At 35.7% G+C, this 15,443-nt stretch overlaps 1 protein-coding gene across 1 annotated transcript; it reads right to left on the reverse strand.

Moving 5' to 3' along the window:
• Window positions 1-6,945: 6,945 nt before the first annotated feature.
• On the reverse strand, window positions 6,946-12,478 carry LOC130499037 (uncharacterized). Its single transcript, XM_056992927.1, has 8 exons — window positions 11,961-12,478; window positions 11,552-11,706; window positions 11,054-11,449; window positions 10,027-10,977; window positions 9,384-9,749; window positions 9,245-9,249; window positions 9,089-9,160; window positions 6,946-7,056 (listed from the first exon to the last, which is right to left on the reverse strand). Exons 1-8 carry the CDS (start codon window positions 12,476-12,478, stop codon window positions 6,946-6,948), a joined length of 2,574 nt encoding a protein of 857 aa, XP_056848907.1.
• Between the last annotated feature and the right edge of the window lie 2,965 nt (window positions 12,479-15,443).

A 15,443-nucleotide genomic window follows, 5' to 3' on the forward strand; every position in this document is an offset into this window, starting at 1 on the left:
AGAGTTCCATGAGTTTCTACCATGCACCAGACCCCATTGGATCAGGAGGATCCACACTTACACCAAACTGCCTTATTTGGAGATCTTTGCAATACAGCTCCAACAGCTCTTTTCTCTTCAGTTAAGGCACGACCTCAGCACCTTGCAGACCATAAGGAACATTCCCAGGAAGCTTACTTACCCCCTCAAACCGTCCAGATACAAGAAGAACATCAGCCACATTCATTTGGCCAAGATTCTCACCATTAAGCCTCTAACGGCTATATTCCATGGAGCCATCAACTCTTTGATTTACTTTGCTTTTATTTCGATTTTATTAGTTTCCTTTTATCATTTTATGACTGTTAGAGTCTGTCTTGGTCGAGCCTATAAAGCTCTAGTCTTTGTTTCATTGTAAAACACCCATCTTGAAAGTAATAAGAATTATTCAGTTTTCTAGTTTTCTTAAAACTATTGTTTGAAGTCTTTAGAGTTTGTGAGAAGCAGCTCCAGAGCACCTTGACTTATCAAGACTCCTTTACATAGTGTCTTGTGGCGTCCTCAATCCACCCTTCCTTCCATCCCATTCATTTGCCAAGCTTGAGAGAGTTACACAACCAGCAAGCAAAGCACCATCTCAATCCACTTCAATCATCAACTAATTAGGCTGAGAGTGATACACATCCAGCAGCCTAATTCCATCCTATCCTTTCTTTTTTTTATCATATATTTATCATTATCATCAGTATCTCATTCATCTTGCATTTGTTTATGTTTTACTTTATAAAAACTCATAAAACTCATAAAAATCTATCTTCTTTGTTTTCAGGTTGAACCTCAGTTCATCAAGTCTTATAGTCTGATTTCCAGGCTGTATCATTTGGTATCAGAGCCTAAGCTCCTGACCCAGGTTCATTCTATCCTTGTATCATATTTGTCATTTGTTTTTGCATTTATAAATCGAAAAATCCATAAAAACAGTTTCTGCATTTTTGTGTTCTTGTTGCATTCAAAAAAAAAATTATAAAAAGAGGAAGACAATTTTATTTTTGTGTAGATTATCTAGGATTCAAATTTTAATCATCAGCTTGTTTGCATTCATTGCCCAGCTCCATTTGCCATATTTACATTTTGTGCATTCATTTCAAAAAAAAAAAGAAAATCTGCATTTTGCATTTTTTTGATCTTGCATTGAAAAGTTAAAAAAAAAGAGCATATCATTTTAATTTCGTGCATATCATATTTGATTCATCATTTTGATTTTTGCATTTATAAAAAAAAAAGTGTTTGCTTTTATTTGTTTTCCATTTGAAAAAGTAAAAAAAAAATAAAAATCTGCATTTTAAGTTGTTTCCATATCTTCTGGCATTGCATATAAAATCTGAAAATTTTTAAAAAAATCATCCTAGTTATTGTTTCATATCATATTTGTCTCTCCATTTCGTGCTTGCATCAGAAAAGAAAAATAAAAAGTTTTTATTGCATAGTTTATTTCATATCGGTTCATAATTGCATATTTCTCGGTTCAGTTTAAATTTCATTATTGCATTGGGTTTATTTTGGTTCAATCAGATTTCTCTATTCTTCACTTGATCTTTGAGATTGTTGCAGGAAGAAATGGGAGTGAAAGAACCAGGCCAAACAATGGAGGCCACACTGAGCCAGCAAGTTGTAGCCTTACAAAAACTCAAAAAGCAGATTGCTCAGATGGAGAAAAGAAACAAGGCACAAGGCCGACGACCAAAACCTGGAGAAAGTGGATTTGGAGAAGTACCTGAGGCTGATTATGTCGAGCCCAAACCACCAGACCCCTCATGGAGAGCTCCATATACATCAATCGGACCAAAAAGGGAAGTAATCAAAAGTTGTGCTTATACATCTGACATCTTAGTGTTTTCAGGTTTAAGCAGGAACCCAGAGGTGTATTTAAGATGGGAAAAGAACATGGATAAGTGGCTGCTTTCCAACAAAGTTCCCAAAGAAAAGATGTTGTTACAAGCTGTCCAAGCCTTTACCAAAAATGCCTACAAATGGTGGTTAAAGGAGAGCACTGAACAAGTGTTAGATTGGAAAGACCTCAAAGTCAGAATGCACAAGGAGTTTGTAGAGAAGTTCGAACACCATGTCGTGCCAGTGACCATGAAGGAGACTAAGGGCATCAGTCCATACATGCTGTGCAAACCAACTCCAAAACCAGAACATGAAAGTGTTCAAGTAAAGGCTATGGTAAGTCCTATACTTGATAAATTGGTTTATGAATTATCTCCCACTGGTATGAGTCACTTGTCTTTGTCAAAGAAAGTTAAGACAGGTCATGAGGTCCAGAAAAATCCGAAATCCACATCCTTGTTTGAATCAAAAGTTCAAAAAGAATTATGTCCAAGGAACAAGGAGATTTTAGAACCCAAAGAGGAGGACACATCAAGCCAAGGTAAGTCTTCAGATTTTAAAATTCTGAAAGATCAGACATGTTTTAAAATAGACCACCTTGTTGAAGCTTGCCCAACTAAGCAAGTATTGAAAGAAACATCACTAGAAACTAAAACTGAAAATTTTAAAATAAGTGATAGTTTTATTCAATCTGATTTGTTGCTTCCAAGTTCTTTTATAATGCACTTGTCTTTGTCAAAGGGTATTGTATCAGGAATTAAGGAGCATGAACTCAAAAGAGAAGACCTATTCTACCAGCATGACATTGCTAAAGAGGAGGAAGCCATAAGTGAGGCTGGAAGAAATGATTTGTTGCTTAAAGAAGCAAAACCAGTAATCAAAGTATCAAACCAATGTAAGTGTTTAACATCACCTTTAGATACTGGTTTAAATTTTTATGTTCTTGGTACAGGGATACCAGATGAGAGCTCTATGCTTACTGAAGTGCCAAGGGCCGAGCCAGACCCTGAGATCAATCAAAATCCACACCACAAGTGGAAACCAAAATCTGAACAAAGAATTGTTCAAGTGCCAAAACCTGAGGTAAATTTCACTAAGGATCAGAAAGCTATTATTATTTCCATGATAAGATTAATGCACTTGTCTTGTCCAAGGGAAAGTGAAATAGGTACAGGAAACCAAGGTGAGAACAAGCCAAACAAAGAAATACAATTTCGTGCTGCCACAGCTGAAAGTAAGGTTCTTTGTTCTTTGTTTTCATCAGTTAATAAATTCCTTTACTTTGGTATAATACACTTGTCTTTGCCAAGATGTTTTGACCCAGGTATAAGCAAAGAAAAAGGCATTCCAATTCGTGATGAAGTTTTGCAACAAGATGCCTTAACCATGTTGTTAATAGATGCTGTCCATAAAAGTGATGCTGAACTAGTACCATTTAAATTCAGCAAGGGAAGTTTCTCTGATCTTAAAACATCTATTACACTTGATTATTCAGATATGACTCACTTGTCTTTGCCAGAGAATTTTGATCCAGGAATAAGACCAGAAGATGATCATATCAACTTAGGTAAAAAGGTGCAAGAAAGGCAGCCACCAATTCAAAGCTGTCCAAAGAAGAATTTAATTCTTCATCATGCTGATGTGCCTATAGTAAATTCGACCACAACACATTCTGTTCATACATCTCCAGTATTAGATATATTTCATTTGGTCTTTGTCCAGAATGTTGAGAATTTTTCAGGTTGCAAAGAAGAAAGCTTTAAAGAAATCCCACCGGATACTCTTTTATTTCTTGGAGAATCAGTCCCAAAGATGGTCAGACCCATCAACTCCAAAAGTGTGGAGAACCATCAGCTCCGGAAGAGAAGAAATGACAATGTCCAAGCCAGAGGCGTGATCATTTCCCATCTTTTTAAAGAAGAGCCACCAGATGCACAAACCATTACCAAACCAAAATTGTATCAAGGTAAGGTTCTAAACTCCCAAAAGAGAATGAAACCTGACTTGCTCTATTGTGGTGTATCAGGTTATCCAGTTTTAAGGTCAAAACCTTCACAAGGGGGAGGGAATGATGCGGCCATCAAACCAGTGGTTGAACCAGAGGTCAACCAAGCAGTCCAAACCGGCCACTTTGGAGGTACCAGCGACATAGGTCCAGTCCACAGCGTATATCTCGACAACCAAAAGGAGGTTTGGAGTGAAACAAATTTTAATGGACTCTACACTCCGGAAGGAGTCCAGCCCAATTGAAATTTCCAGAAAAGCTTACCGGACCAAGGAGTTATGGATTTTACAAACTGGAGGTTCTCCAGCCCGTCCAGTTGCGAGTATCAGACTTTTGAAGGAGATTCAAGCCCAATAAAGAAGCGGCCTGAACCAAAGCCGATCATAGGATTCAAGAGGGATCTCTCATCTTTCCAAGAAGCCCAATATCAGGAGAAATGGCCACGGAATTATGAAGTTATGATCCATTCTCCAAAACCGTTCAAACCAGTTCTACACCTGCCTTAATTGGAAGCTAACCGGTTCAATCAGCTTCAAACCAGACATTGGCGTCCAGGAGATCATTTCAACCAATCAGGAGGTATTGAAGAAGTCCTTAGCTACACCAGAGCCCAGGAGATCAGTTGGTTCAATGAAGAGTCACTTAAATCAAACCGGAGCTATTTATGGCAAGATTGGACAATCTTTCGGTTTGATCATTTCCCAGCCATTCCAATCCGACCAGAAGGCATCAGGACTAAACCAAGACTTCCAGGAGACATTATAGGAGTCCAAGAAGAGTTCCATGAGTTTCTACCATGCACCAGACCCCATTGGATCAGGAGGATCCACACTTACACCAAACTGCCTTATTTGGAGATCCTTGCAATAAAGCTCCAACAGCTCTTTTCTCTTCAGTTAAGGCACGACCTCAGCACCTTTCAGATCATAAGGAACATTCCCAGGAAGCTTACTTACCCCCTCAAACCGTCCAGATACAAGAAGAACATCAGCCACATTCATTTGGCCAAGATTCTCACCATTAAGCCTCTAACGGCTATATTCCATGGAGCCATCAACTCTTTGATTTACTTTGCTTTTATTTCGATTTTATTAGTTTCCTTTTATCATTTTATGACTGTTAGAGTCTGTCTTGGTCGAGCCTATAAAGCTCTAGTCTTTGTTTCATTGTAAAACACCCATCTTGAAAGTAATAAGAATTATTCAGTTTTCTTGTTTTCTTAAAACTATTGTTTGAAGTCTTTAGAGTTTGTGAGAAGCAGCTCCAGAGCACCTTGACTTATCAAGACTCCTTTCCATAGTGTCTTGTGGCGTCCTCAATCCACCCTTCCTTCCATCTCATTCATTTGCCAAGCTTGAGAGAGTTACACAACCAGCAAGCAAAGCACCATCTCAATCTACTTCAATCATCAACTAATTAGGCTGAGAGTGATACACATCCAGCAGCCTAATTCCATCCTATCCTTTCTTTTTATTATTCATATATTTATCATTATCATCAGTATCTCATTCATCTTGCATTTGTTTATGTTTTACTTTATAAAAACTCATAAAACTCATAAAAATCTATCTTCTTTGTTTTCAGGTTGAACCTCAGTTCATCAAGTCTTATAGTCTGATTTCCAGGCTGTATCACTGCAGTACTACACACTTCTAGGACAAATACCCTTCTGTGGGTTGTCCCATGAGCATCCTATGGACCATCTGGAGAGGTTCGAGGATCTCATAACTGCCATAAAACCCAATGGAGTCCCTGAGGACTATCTTCTCTGCAAGCTTTTCAAATACTCTCTATCAAGAGAAGCTTTGCAGTGACTGAGGCAATTACCACCAGGTTCACTCACAACCTGGAATGACATCAAAAACGCATTCTGCGTAATTTTTTTGATGAATCACGCGCTGAAGACTGGAGGAGGAAGATTGCTACATTCACTCAGGATCCTGGAGAGTCATTTAAGGATACCTGGAACAGATTCAAGTCCTACCAGCGTGATTGTCCACACCACGGATTCAACAATGTGCAACTGCTATGCACTTTCTACAGAGGCATCACTTTGAAGTATAAGATGGTTCTTGATACAGCTAGTGAAGGCAAATTAACCACGAGGAATCCGCAAGATGCTGTGAAGTTAATTGATAACTTAGCTTCAAGCAACAGCACGAAGAACACTGTCAAGAAAAATTCTGCATCATTCCTTGGGAAGGAGCAGATTAATGAAGTACAAGCACAGCTGGATAATGGTCAGAAGTTATTAAACAAGCAGATGTGCTCAGTTGAGGATGCAGAAACTGTAGCTGAAGAGGAATACACAGAAGAAGATGTGAACAGGATCAGTGGAGCTGGATTTCAGAGATCTGAAAACCAAGGAGGATACAAAAACTCCTCAGGACAGAGGAGCAACTTCAACCAGAGTTCACAGAAACCCACCTACAGCAGCAGCAACCCCCAACAACAACAGGAGTTATGGAAACTCATTCTACACAAATCCACCCCCACCCACCTACGAAAGTAAGCTAGAAGAGATGCTGGACAAAGTTCTTGAAAGTCAGCAGAAGCTACAGGTGTACTTCAATGGAAAGATTGACTTCGTCTACACCAACCTGAACACAAAGCTTGATGCTTTGAGTACCTATGTGAAGAAATTGGAGACTCAGGTGGTTCAGACATGAGAAGCTTTAAAGAAGCAAGAAGCTTTAGCAAGAGGAACAAGAGAGTCTACTACTAACCACCATGTGAATGCCATCCTGGATGATGACTTTTGGCAAGTGGTGAAGCAAGAGAAGCTGCAAGATTCGACACATGAGAGCAAATCAGAAATCGTATTCGACTCATATCAATCGACATCATCTACCCGAGATCGATCGATAGACTTTGACGAGTATCGATCGATAGACTTCGAGGAAACCTCTCACGAGTGCAGTGCAATCAAGATTATGTCACATGAAGCCTTCGCAGCACGACACCCACATCCTCTCGTCCCTATCGAAGTTGACCCGAATCCCATGCCTATCGACCGACACAAAGATACTCCTGTCGATCGACAAGAAGACATGGATATCGACCGACACACACTAGTCCCTGTCTCCCGATACACAGTACCCCAACGCCGAGTGCAACTTCCAAAGATAGACGTTGCACGACTTAGGCCTTGATTGGTAGAGCATTAGCATTAGCATTATACTCTACATTATACAATCAACATATGTTAGAAAAGCATTTAGAAAAGCGTTTACTAAATGCTAATGCTCTCCAAATGCTCTCTAGCAAATGTTCTCATATGAAGCTTTTGGAAGAGCATTTGCATTTACAATTTATAAATTTAATAAAAATATATAATTAGTTCACTTATTTGATTTAATAATATTATAAAATTATTTTCATATCCAGAAAATAAAATTTGGATTTCTAAAATAAATTAACAATATAAATATTATTTTTAAAAATAGATATTTTAATTGTAAATTTTACTTTTTTTGAAAAAAATTCCATATAAAACATAATTTTGAAATTAGTAAATAAAATAAGTTAATTATATCTCTTTTATATATTAATATATAAAATATATATATATATATATATAATTATAATTTATTTATTTTATTTTTTAATTATATTCAAATTATTTTATATCCAAAAATAAAATAAATAAAATTTTATTTTATTTATTTAATAATATTCAAAATTAGTTTATATCCAAAAATATTTTTTTTATTTTAAAGAAATTTTACATTATTTTTCAAATAATAATATTTTATAATTTATTTATTTTATTACTAGTTTCAAAAATTATGTTTATATCAAAAATAATTTTATTTTATTTCATTTATTTAATAATATTCAAAATTATTTTATATCCAAAATTATTTTGTTATTTTAAATAAATTTTACATTATTTTTTAAATAATAATAGTTCACATTTAAATTTTAATTTAATTTATGTTATTATTTAAGATTCATTATTTTTAATAACAAAATATTACTAATATATATTATAATCTAATATATATTATTTTAAAATAAATATATTATGCTTCTACAGCATACTGCTACTGCTTCTTCATCAGTTGTACCAATCGAGGCCTTAATGCACTCCGCGAGCAGTCTAAGACTTCAAGAAACCCTCCAACCACCATCATGAAGAAATCCACGGACATTATTGAGCCCAAGGAAATAGAAAAAGAAAACCTAGGAACAGTTCTCAGAAAAAGGAAAGAGATGATTGCCAAGCACTATAAAAGGGAAGTTAATGAGGAGGAATTATCAAGCTTCAGAAAGAGAGTTCTGAGAACCTTTTGAACACTACAAGAAATGTGGATATTAATATCATCAGATTATAGCATTTTTGGCAGCTCTGCTATTATATACCAACACGGGCTTTTTTAATAGTGTTTATAAATTCAAAACGCTATGTTTGGTATTGCGGGAAAATAAAAAAATTTAGCCGCGTTAATTTATAAGTGCAGGGGCCTTATCATTTCTGATCCAAAATTATAACGCTATCGTAGATGTTAAATATTTGAAATTTTAATCCAAATATTTAATATTTGACCAGACTTTTTGTACAAAATAAGTTTAGTTTTTAATTTTTACTAGGTGACCGGTCCGCACCCTGTGCGGGCAATGTACAGTTTCAAAATATGGTCAAAATATTGGTCGGGTTTGGAAGTAACGGGATTTATATCATAAGACCACCTATTTTGGGATAAAGCATCAGGCACAGTGCATATGATGGTAGTTAATATTTTAAAAGGAGGAGATGGAACAAATTAACTTCAGTATCAAGAGGTTGTTATTGTGAATATGTATAATTGCAACTTTCCAAAAAATTATGTGTTTAGACATCAAATTTTTTTTCCGAAATAGATAATTAATATATTTAGAGATGACTACATATTTTACATTATCAGTAATTAGAATTGGATGGTATATATGTTGTAATTTGTTATTTTTCCGACTGCAAATTATTGTATGCATGAATTTGAGTAGTAAAATGTATATAGACACATTAAAAGAAAAGATAATAAAATTGAAAATATTATCCATAAATTGTATAAAGTATGAAGTACAATTCTCGATAAAGAAAACAACTTCGATGAGAGACCTGAAAAAACAAACAATTTTATTTTGTAAGAATTTGGACTGGTTGTCGTTATTTGAAAGATTTGCAAATTTGTAAATTTTAACTTCTCGGGAAACAATATTAAATTCAAATACCATGATCAAAATAGTCTGAACACTTTTTCCGAAAATGAAATAGTATCGATCTTCATAGTCATCACCACCCATCTGCCAAATACAAAAAATAAACAATCGTAACAATTGATATATTTTTAAAAAGATATTGTGAAAAAATATATAACAATCACGTACCCTGCCTACAGAATATTTTGAAAAACTTGTTTGTAGACAACATTCAATGTTTTTGTCTCCGCCTTCCTTTCTTTACCTGTTATTAGGATTTTTAATCCAGATCTCGACTTAACTCTTGAAAGTGCAGCGTAGAACTAACCATGAGAGAACACTGGCCTAGGCAAAAACAAACCAACACTTCCAAATGTTTGACCTTGACTTTTGTTGATGGTCACCGCGAAAGCCAATGTAACGGGAAACTGTCTTCGACGCATTCTGAAGGGAAACTTTGTGTCAGGTGGACTGACATACATTCTAGGAATCCAGACTTTGTCTCCAGTAATACTGTTTCCGGTTATAATTCTACCTTCTATCACATGGGGGAGCAACTGAGTAACAATTAGCCTAGTACCATTGCATAAGCCATCTACCAAATCCAAGTTACGGAGACACATAATAGGAGCACCAACCTTCAGCTTCAAATTATGTCTAGGCATTCCTGCCACTCTAACACTGTTCAAAAACTCTGTTGGATAGGTAACATTTTCTTTTACATCAACATCGGATGGTTTATACTGTCAGAGCTAAGGTAAACCTTGTATTCACCTGAAAGCACGTGTAAATCCTTTAGAGACATGTAAAAAGTTACTCGAACATAAGAGTAAACAGAATCAAATGTTACCTGGCAACTGCGAAAGCATGTAATCATTTATTTTATCAACTTCATCATTTGTGGGTGTGAGAATGGCTCGATGTCTATACAAATCCTTATCTTCTGAGGTTTGAAAAGCTTGTCCATAAACCTCCTTTGCAATAGTCTGAATAGGATCTTCTCCAGTATTTTTTCAACAGATCAGAAGGAATGTCAATGTCAACTTGACCGTCGTTTGGCAAATTTATTTTTCCATCTCCAACATCCAAAATCCATTTTGAGAAGGATTGAAGCTCTTTTGCTTCATCATCACTAAGACCAGCGAGCAATTTCATGTTTTTTGTTAGCTTCAAAACTTCGCAGTGCTCCCAAAGATATGGCGAATTCAGAGCCGCCAAAACAGTCTCTGCTCTACCACCTCCGGGTATAACCGGTAAAATCTGTCTGAAATCTCCACCGAAAACAACTACTTTATCTCCAAAAGGTTTGTGTTCAGAAGATCTTATAATATCACGCATAGAACGATCCAACGTCTCGAAACAGTGTATGTTCATCATAGGCGCCTCATCCCATACAATGAGCTTTGCTGCTTTAACTAATTCTGCACGATCTGATCCTGGCTCCATTTTCTTGCAAGTAGTAAACTCGTCTGCATCTATCAGAATACCAAACCTGGAATGTGCGGTTCTACCTCCTTCCAACAATAATGCAGCAATTCCACTGGATGCGGTATTTAGAACAATCATACGTCTAGATCGGATTGCTGATGAGAGTGCTCTATATACGAAGGTTTTACCTGTGCCTCCATAACCATAAAGAAAGAACACTCCACCGCTATCATTCAAAACTGCATCCAAAATCTCGTTGTAAAACCCTCTTTGCTCATCTGTTATCATCGCTATAAGTCTTTCATTTTCCTTTAGCTGATCTTCCACAACATACTTAAGCTCATCATCTATAAGGCGATTGCCGTTGTAACAACCAAAATCATCTGGCTTTGGCATTAGGGGCCATTTATGGAGGCTACGACCATTGCTAAGCAAATGATTTTGGATCTCGGTTAGAGCAATGTTTTTGATCTGATCTATGGTCAAGTTCAACTCTGCTAGTTTGAAAAATTAATTAAAAAAGAGAGACCTCATTTAAAACATATTTGGTTTAATAAGAAAAAAGCTCACCGGCATTTCCAGTTTCTCGTCGTTTCTTGTAGAGAATATCGTCGGTAAGATACTCCCAAGTAGCTTCCCACACAAGATAAGGCTGAGATAATGTTTTGGATACCAACACTCTCGAAAAAAGCTTCCTCGCATATGTGCCAGAACTATTATCACTGCAATCTTTGATAGCTTCTATGTATTCCTTGTCATCATCCATCAATCCCAAAGCATAGCAGGCATCTTCGTATGTAGAATATACAACACCATCAACTGTTCTTATATCCTCATATGATTTCGGCCCTCTTACCCAATTTAGCATTACTTTTAAGAAATATAGCTCATCTTGTGCTGGATTAATATGCGCAATCCTCCCTATCGCAAAGCCTCGTTTACGTGGTACCCATTCTCTCATACTTGCTTTCCAAACAAATTTTGTTGGAAATTCGGCATATGTCAATCTCTTGCCTCTGGATATTTTTGATTTGCTATGAACCACGCCAGAAACATGGATTGGTTAACAGATTTTCTTCAGAATATTCTCAATAGGTTCATCTTCATCAAAAAACACCAGCTCCTGATCTGGGAGATGAAATCCAAGTTTCTCTACAGAAGTAGTACGAAAATGTATAGGAAAAGCAAGAACCCGCCACGACGACTCGCATGCAGTTATATATCTAATATAGAAATACGATAAACATAAATTAGAAACAACAATCGTAGACCTTAAAATGTAAAAGACAGTTTAACTAAATTATTACAATGTAATTATTTAATTGTATAAACATAGTTTTTTTAATTTCATATACGATAGTATATATATTTGTCTAAGCGTATACTTTAATACTTTAGACTAATATTAATAGAATATTTTGTATTTTCGGTTCATGAACACATAGATACTCAGTAATAATAATAAATAAAATAATACCTGCAGTCGTAATATGTTTTTATTTCGTCTATGACGCCATCTTCATCTTCTTTATCCATTGCAGCTGAAGCATAATCAGGTCCCTTATGGATATATTTGAAAAGATACTTAACACCTCGCGTTTGGATGCACCACTCGACATTCATATGCGCGTGATATTGAAGCATGAGGTTTCTATTGTAAGGTACAACATATCCATTGTCTAATCTGATTCCATTTTTCTCAATGAACCTACCATCAATACGACGCATGTAAGCTGGAAATCCATTTGCGTCAATTGATGTCCTGATGTTCAGTCGTTTCGGAAACATCTTAGAACATTTACCGTTAACCATACATACATTATCCTTCTTTGCTGGACCGCAAGGACCATGCATCATACAATCCCCAACGATTGCATACAGGTCTGGATCTACCGACTTGTCCGGTATCTCAGCCGATATAATAGTGTCTAAATGATCAGCTGTTGGAAATTTGGCTCCATTTTGCATGAAGACGAGAATATGAGCGTGTGGCATTTTTTCTTTTCTGAAACTCAATAGTGTACATTACTGACAAAACACAAAAGAAATCTTTTAAAACATTTTAACTGATGAAGATACTATCTAAAGTAATTCTTTGAAAAACAAAACAAAAAACACCGGCATCACTGGAGAAAATTTGTTAGGATATTTACCTGCAGAAACTGAGCAAAATAAGGAGCCGTCTTTTTTTGTCAAAAACTCGATAAGATTATCGAGTTTCATCTTGAAAACTCTGCACAATATTCCAGGTCTGTCTTCGGTGGTAAGGTTATATTTTTTCAGATACCTTGTAACTTCAGGCCATTTTTGATTGCACGTAAAAGTGATGAAAAGATCTGGAAATCCATAGTACTTGCACAGCCATGGCATCGTAGTAATTCTGCTTCATATACCGTTTTCCTCTGGTGAAAGTTGCTGGGATGAAAATTCGGCTCCCTTGCTCAGCCATCTTAGCTCCGCCTTTTGCAGCTGCTTTCTGGATTGCATCATAACTAACTGACCGGAGTTTTTTCTGATTCAGCCACAAGTAACGCAGTCTACTCGATTCTATCATTGTGTAGGCGTCCACAAGGAACTGATGAAACAATCTGCCTGATCTCGTAATCGTGGGTGCTTCCCCCTTCCTCTCTAAAATGTGAAATGCAAAGTATTCACGCATAGTTACATTTTTGCGTTTTCTCCCAGCCGTGTCTTCAAAACCAATTGGAATATTTAATCGAAAACCATCCTCTCCATATGGAAACAATAGTGGATACTGCAGAGGCAAATACGCCGGATGTAATTCACTTATCCTTTGCAACTTTTCACTTGTACTCTCTAGAACAATATCTCGGGGCTCCATATTTAAAACAAAATCTCCAGGTATCAAAGCAGCAACTTCATTTGCAGTGGGCAGATTATGGGTCCGTCCATCAGATTGCCGACTTTCAATCAACCTCATCCTATAACCTGTTGATCCTTCCACGTCGAACCTATCTCTTGCAGACCTAAAAGCCTTAACATGAGGATTATACTGATCTAACATATTCTGCAGAAGAAGAACAAGTGGTTCTCTTAGTTTCTTAGCGCTAGCTCCGTCAGACCTGGACAGTATATTAAGAATCAAAACTAAGTTAACAAATTGTAGACAAACATGCAAAATGCTAAAATATAATCATAATAAGTTGAAAAAGTCTACAAAATTACCCGGCATAAGCGTCAAGTCTATTTTTGTATCTCATTTAAAGTATCAATGATATACAGCTGGGAGAATTTTGGAGCTTGTCCAGGCTCGGGAACTATATCACCAATACGATGATAGTTCTCACCGGACATTCGGAAAACTAATGGTCCACGACCATTGTTAATAGAATGATCTATCTTCCCCCCAAGTGATGTGAAAGAGAACATCATATTGTAAGCCCGTATAAACTCTCGATAATGTTTACTTAATTCGTCTCCTTTGCATAACAAATACATTAACTCCATTGGAGGATTCGCAAGCCGAGGAAGCATAACTTTACCATGTTTACAACACATTGAGAATACAGGTTTCTTGCTACGACGGCGTTTTGCAATTCTTTCACCATACCACATGTATTTGGATAAACTGGGATGGAAGGAAAATCGTTCAACCTCCGATCAATGCTGGGAAAGAGTCAAGAAATCTCTGACTGATATCCCGTACTTCATGAATCAAGGCTACTATATAGCTCGTGCCAACCTTGAGACACTCTGTGGTTGCCGCTCAAGGAAAAGACGTGGTCGAGTATGCAACCATGGTTACTACTATGAAAGGCTTAATCAATTTGTTGAGTTTGCTATGAGTAAAACCAACTAAAGGGAGAGTTATCATCTGTTATTATCTATGAACGCATGTAAAAGTACTTATGTTTTTTACATGATTATTTATCTATTTCGTTCAATTATCTAAGTTGTTACTTTGTTTGTTTTATTTGAATAATTATATAATATAGAATCTAAATAACATATCCCTCAGTATATAAACTACTGAATTAACTTAGATAATACTATATACGTAGTTAATGTATTATCAAAAGTTATGATTACATATGTCTTGAAAATTTCTACAAAAGGACCTAACAACCTTTGTAGGTTCATGAACATATGTCTTGGAAATTTCTATAAAAAAAACTAACAACCTTTGTAAATTGAAGATAGAATTTGGTCACACACGTTATTTACTAAATAGTGTCTCCATGAAGGTAAAATTATTTATGCAAGGTCGACAGAATCTTCAAAATTCATATCATATTAATTGATAACAACTATTTTTCCTTTTGTACTTTCAATATAAAAGTTAATAGGATTAATTTACTTTAGTCGCGATGGCATTTAATTACTCGGGTTTCTAAAATGAAAGATAAAAATCTTTTGTAATGAATACAAAAGAAATATAATTCATTTAAATTTTATACTATTACTTTCTGGTAAAGTAATTCACCTTCCAAAAACGAAACGGAAACCATAAATGGTGTTTCCATATGGTAAGATTATATATTAACTTATCACAATGAAACTACTTTATATTGATTGAATGTTAATAAATATGACTGACGTTAGCAGGCAATTTATTTGCAATCAAATCTTCTATAAATATAATTATTAAGATCTGACATAATAGGTACAAAAGACATTTATTTAAAACACTCAAAATATTTCTTAGGCATAATATAGTGGTCAAGTAATTCACCTTCTTTGTAAACGACAACTCAATGATCTTATGGATTTTAGAGGAGGTGATATATTACCGATGCTGTATCTCTAATAATAGACTTAGAAAACTCCAAATTTTGTCTAAAATAAAACAAAATGTTACTAATTATTCAATAAATTTGACAAATTAGGTCTTAATATAGTAGCAAACTTCAAATCTGGATATTTGGTGCCCATGATTTAGCTTTTGAATCCCAAACAAAGTTAGAAACACCACCGTCATATGAAGACTTTAGATTTACTA

Source organism: Raphanus sativus, chromosome 8 (genome assembly GCF_000801105.2).
Source record: "Raphanus sativus cultivar WK10039 chromosome 8, ASM80110v3, whole genome shotgun sequence".
Lineage (NCBI taxonomy): Eukaryota > Viridiplantae > Streptophyta > Magnoliopsida > Brassicales > Brassicaceae > Raphanus > Raphanus sativus.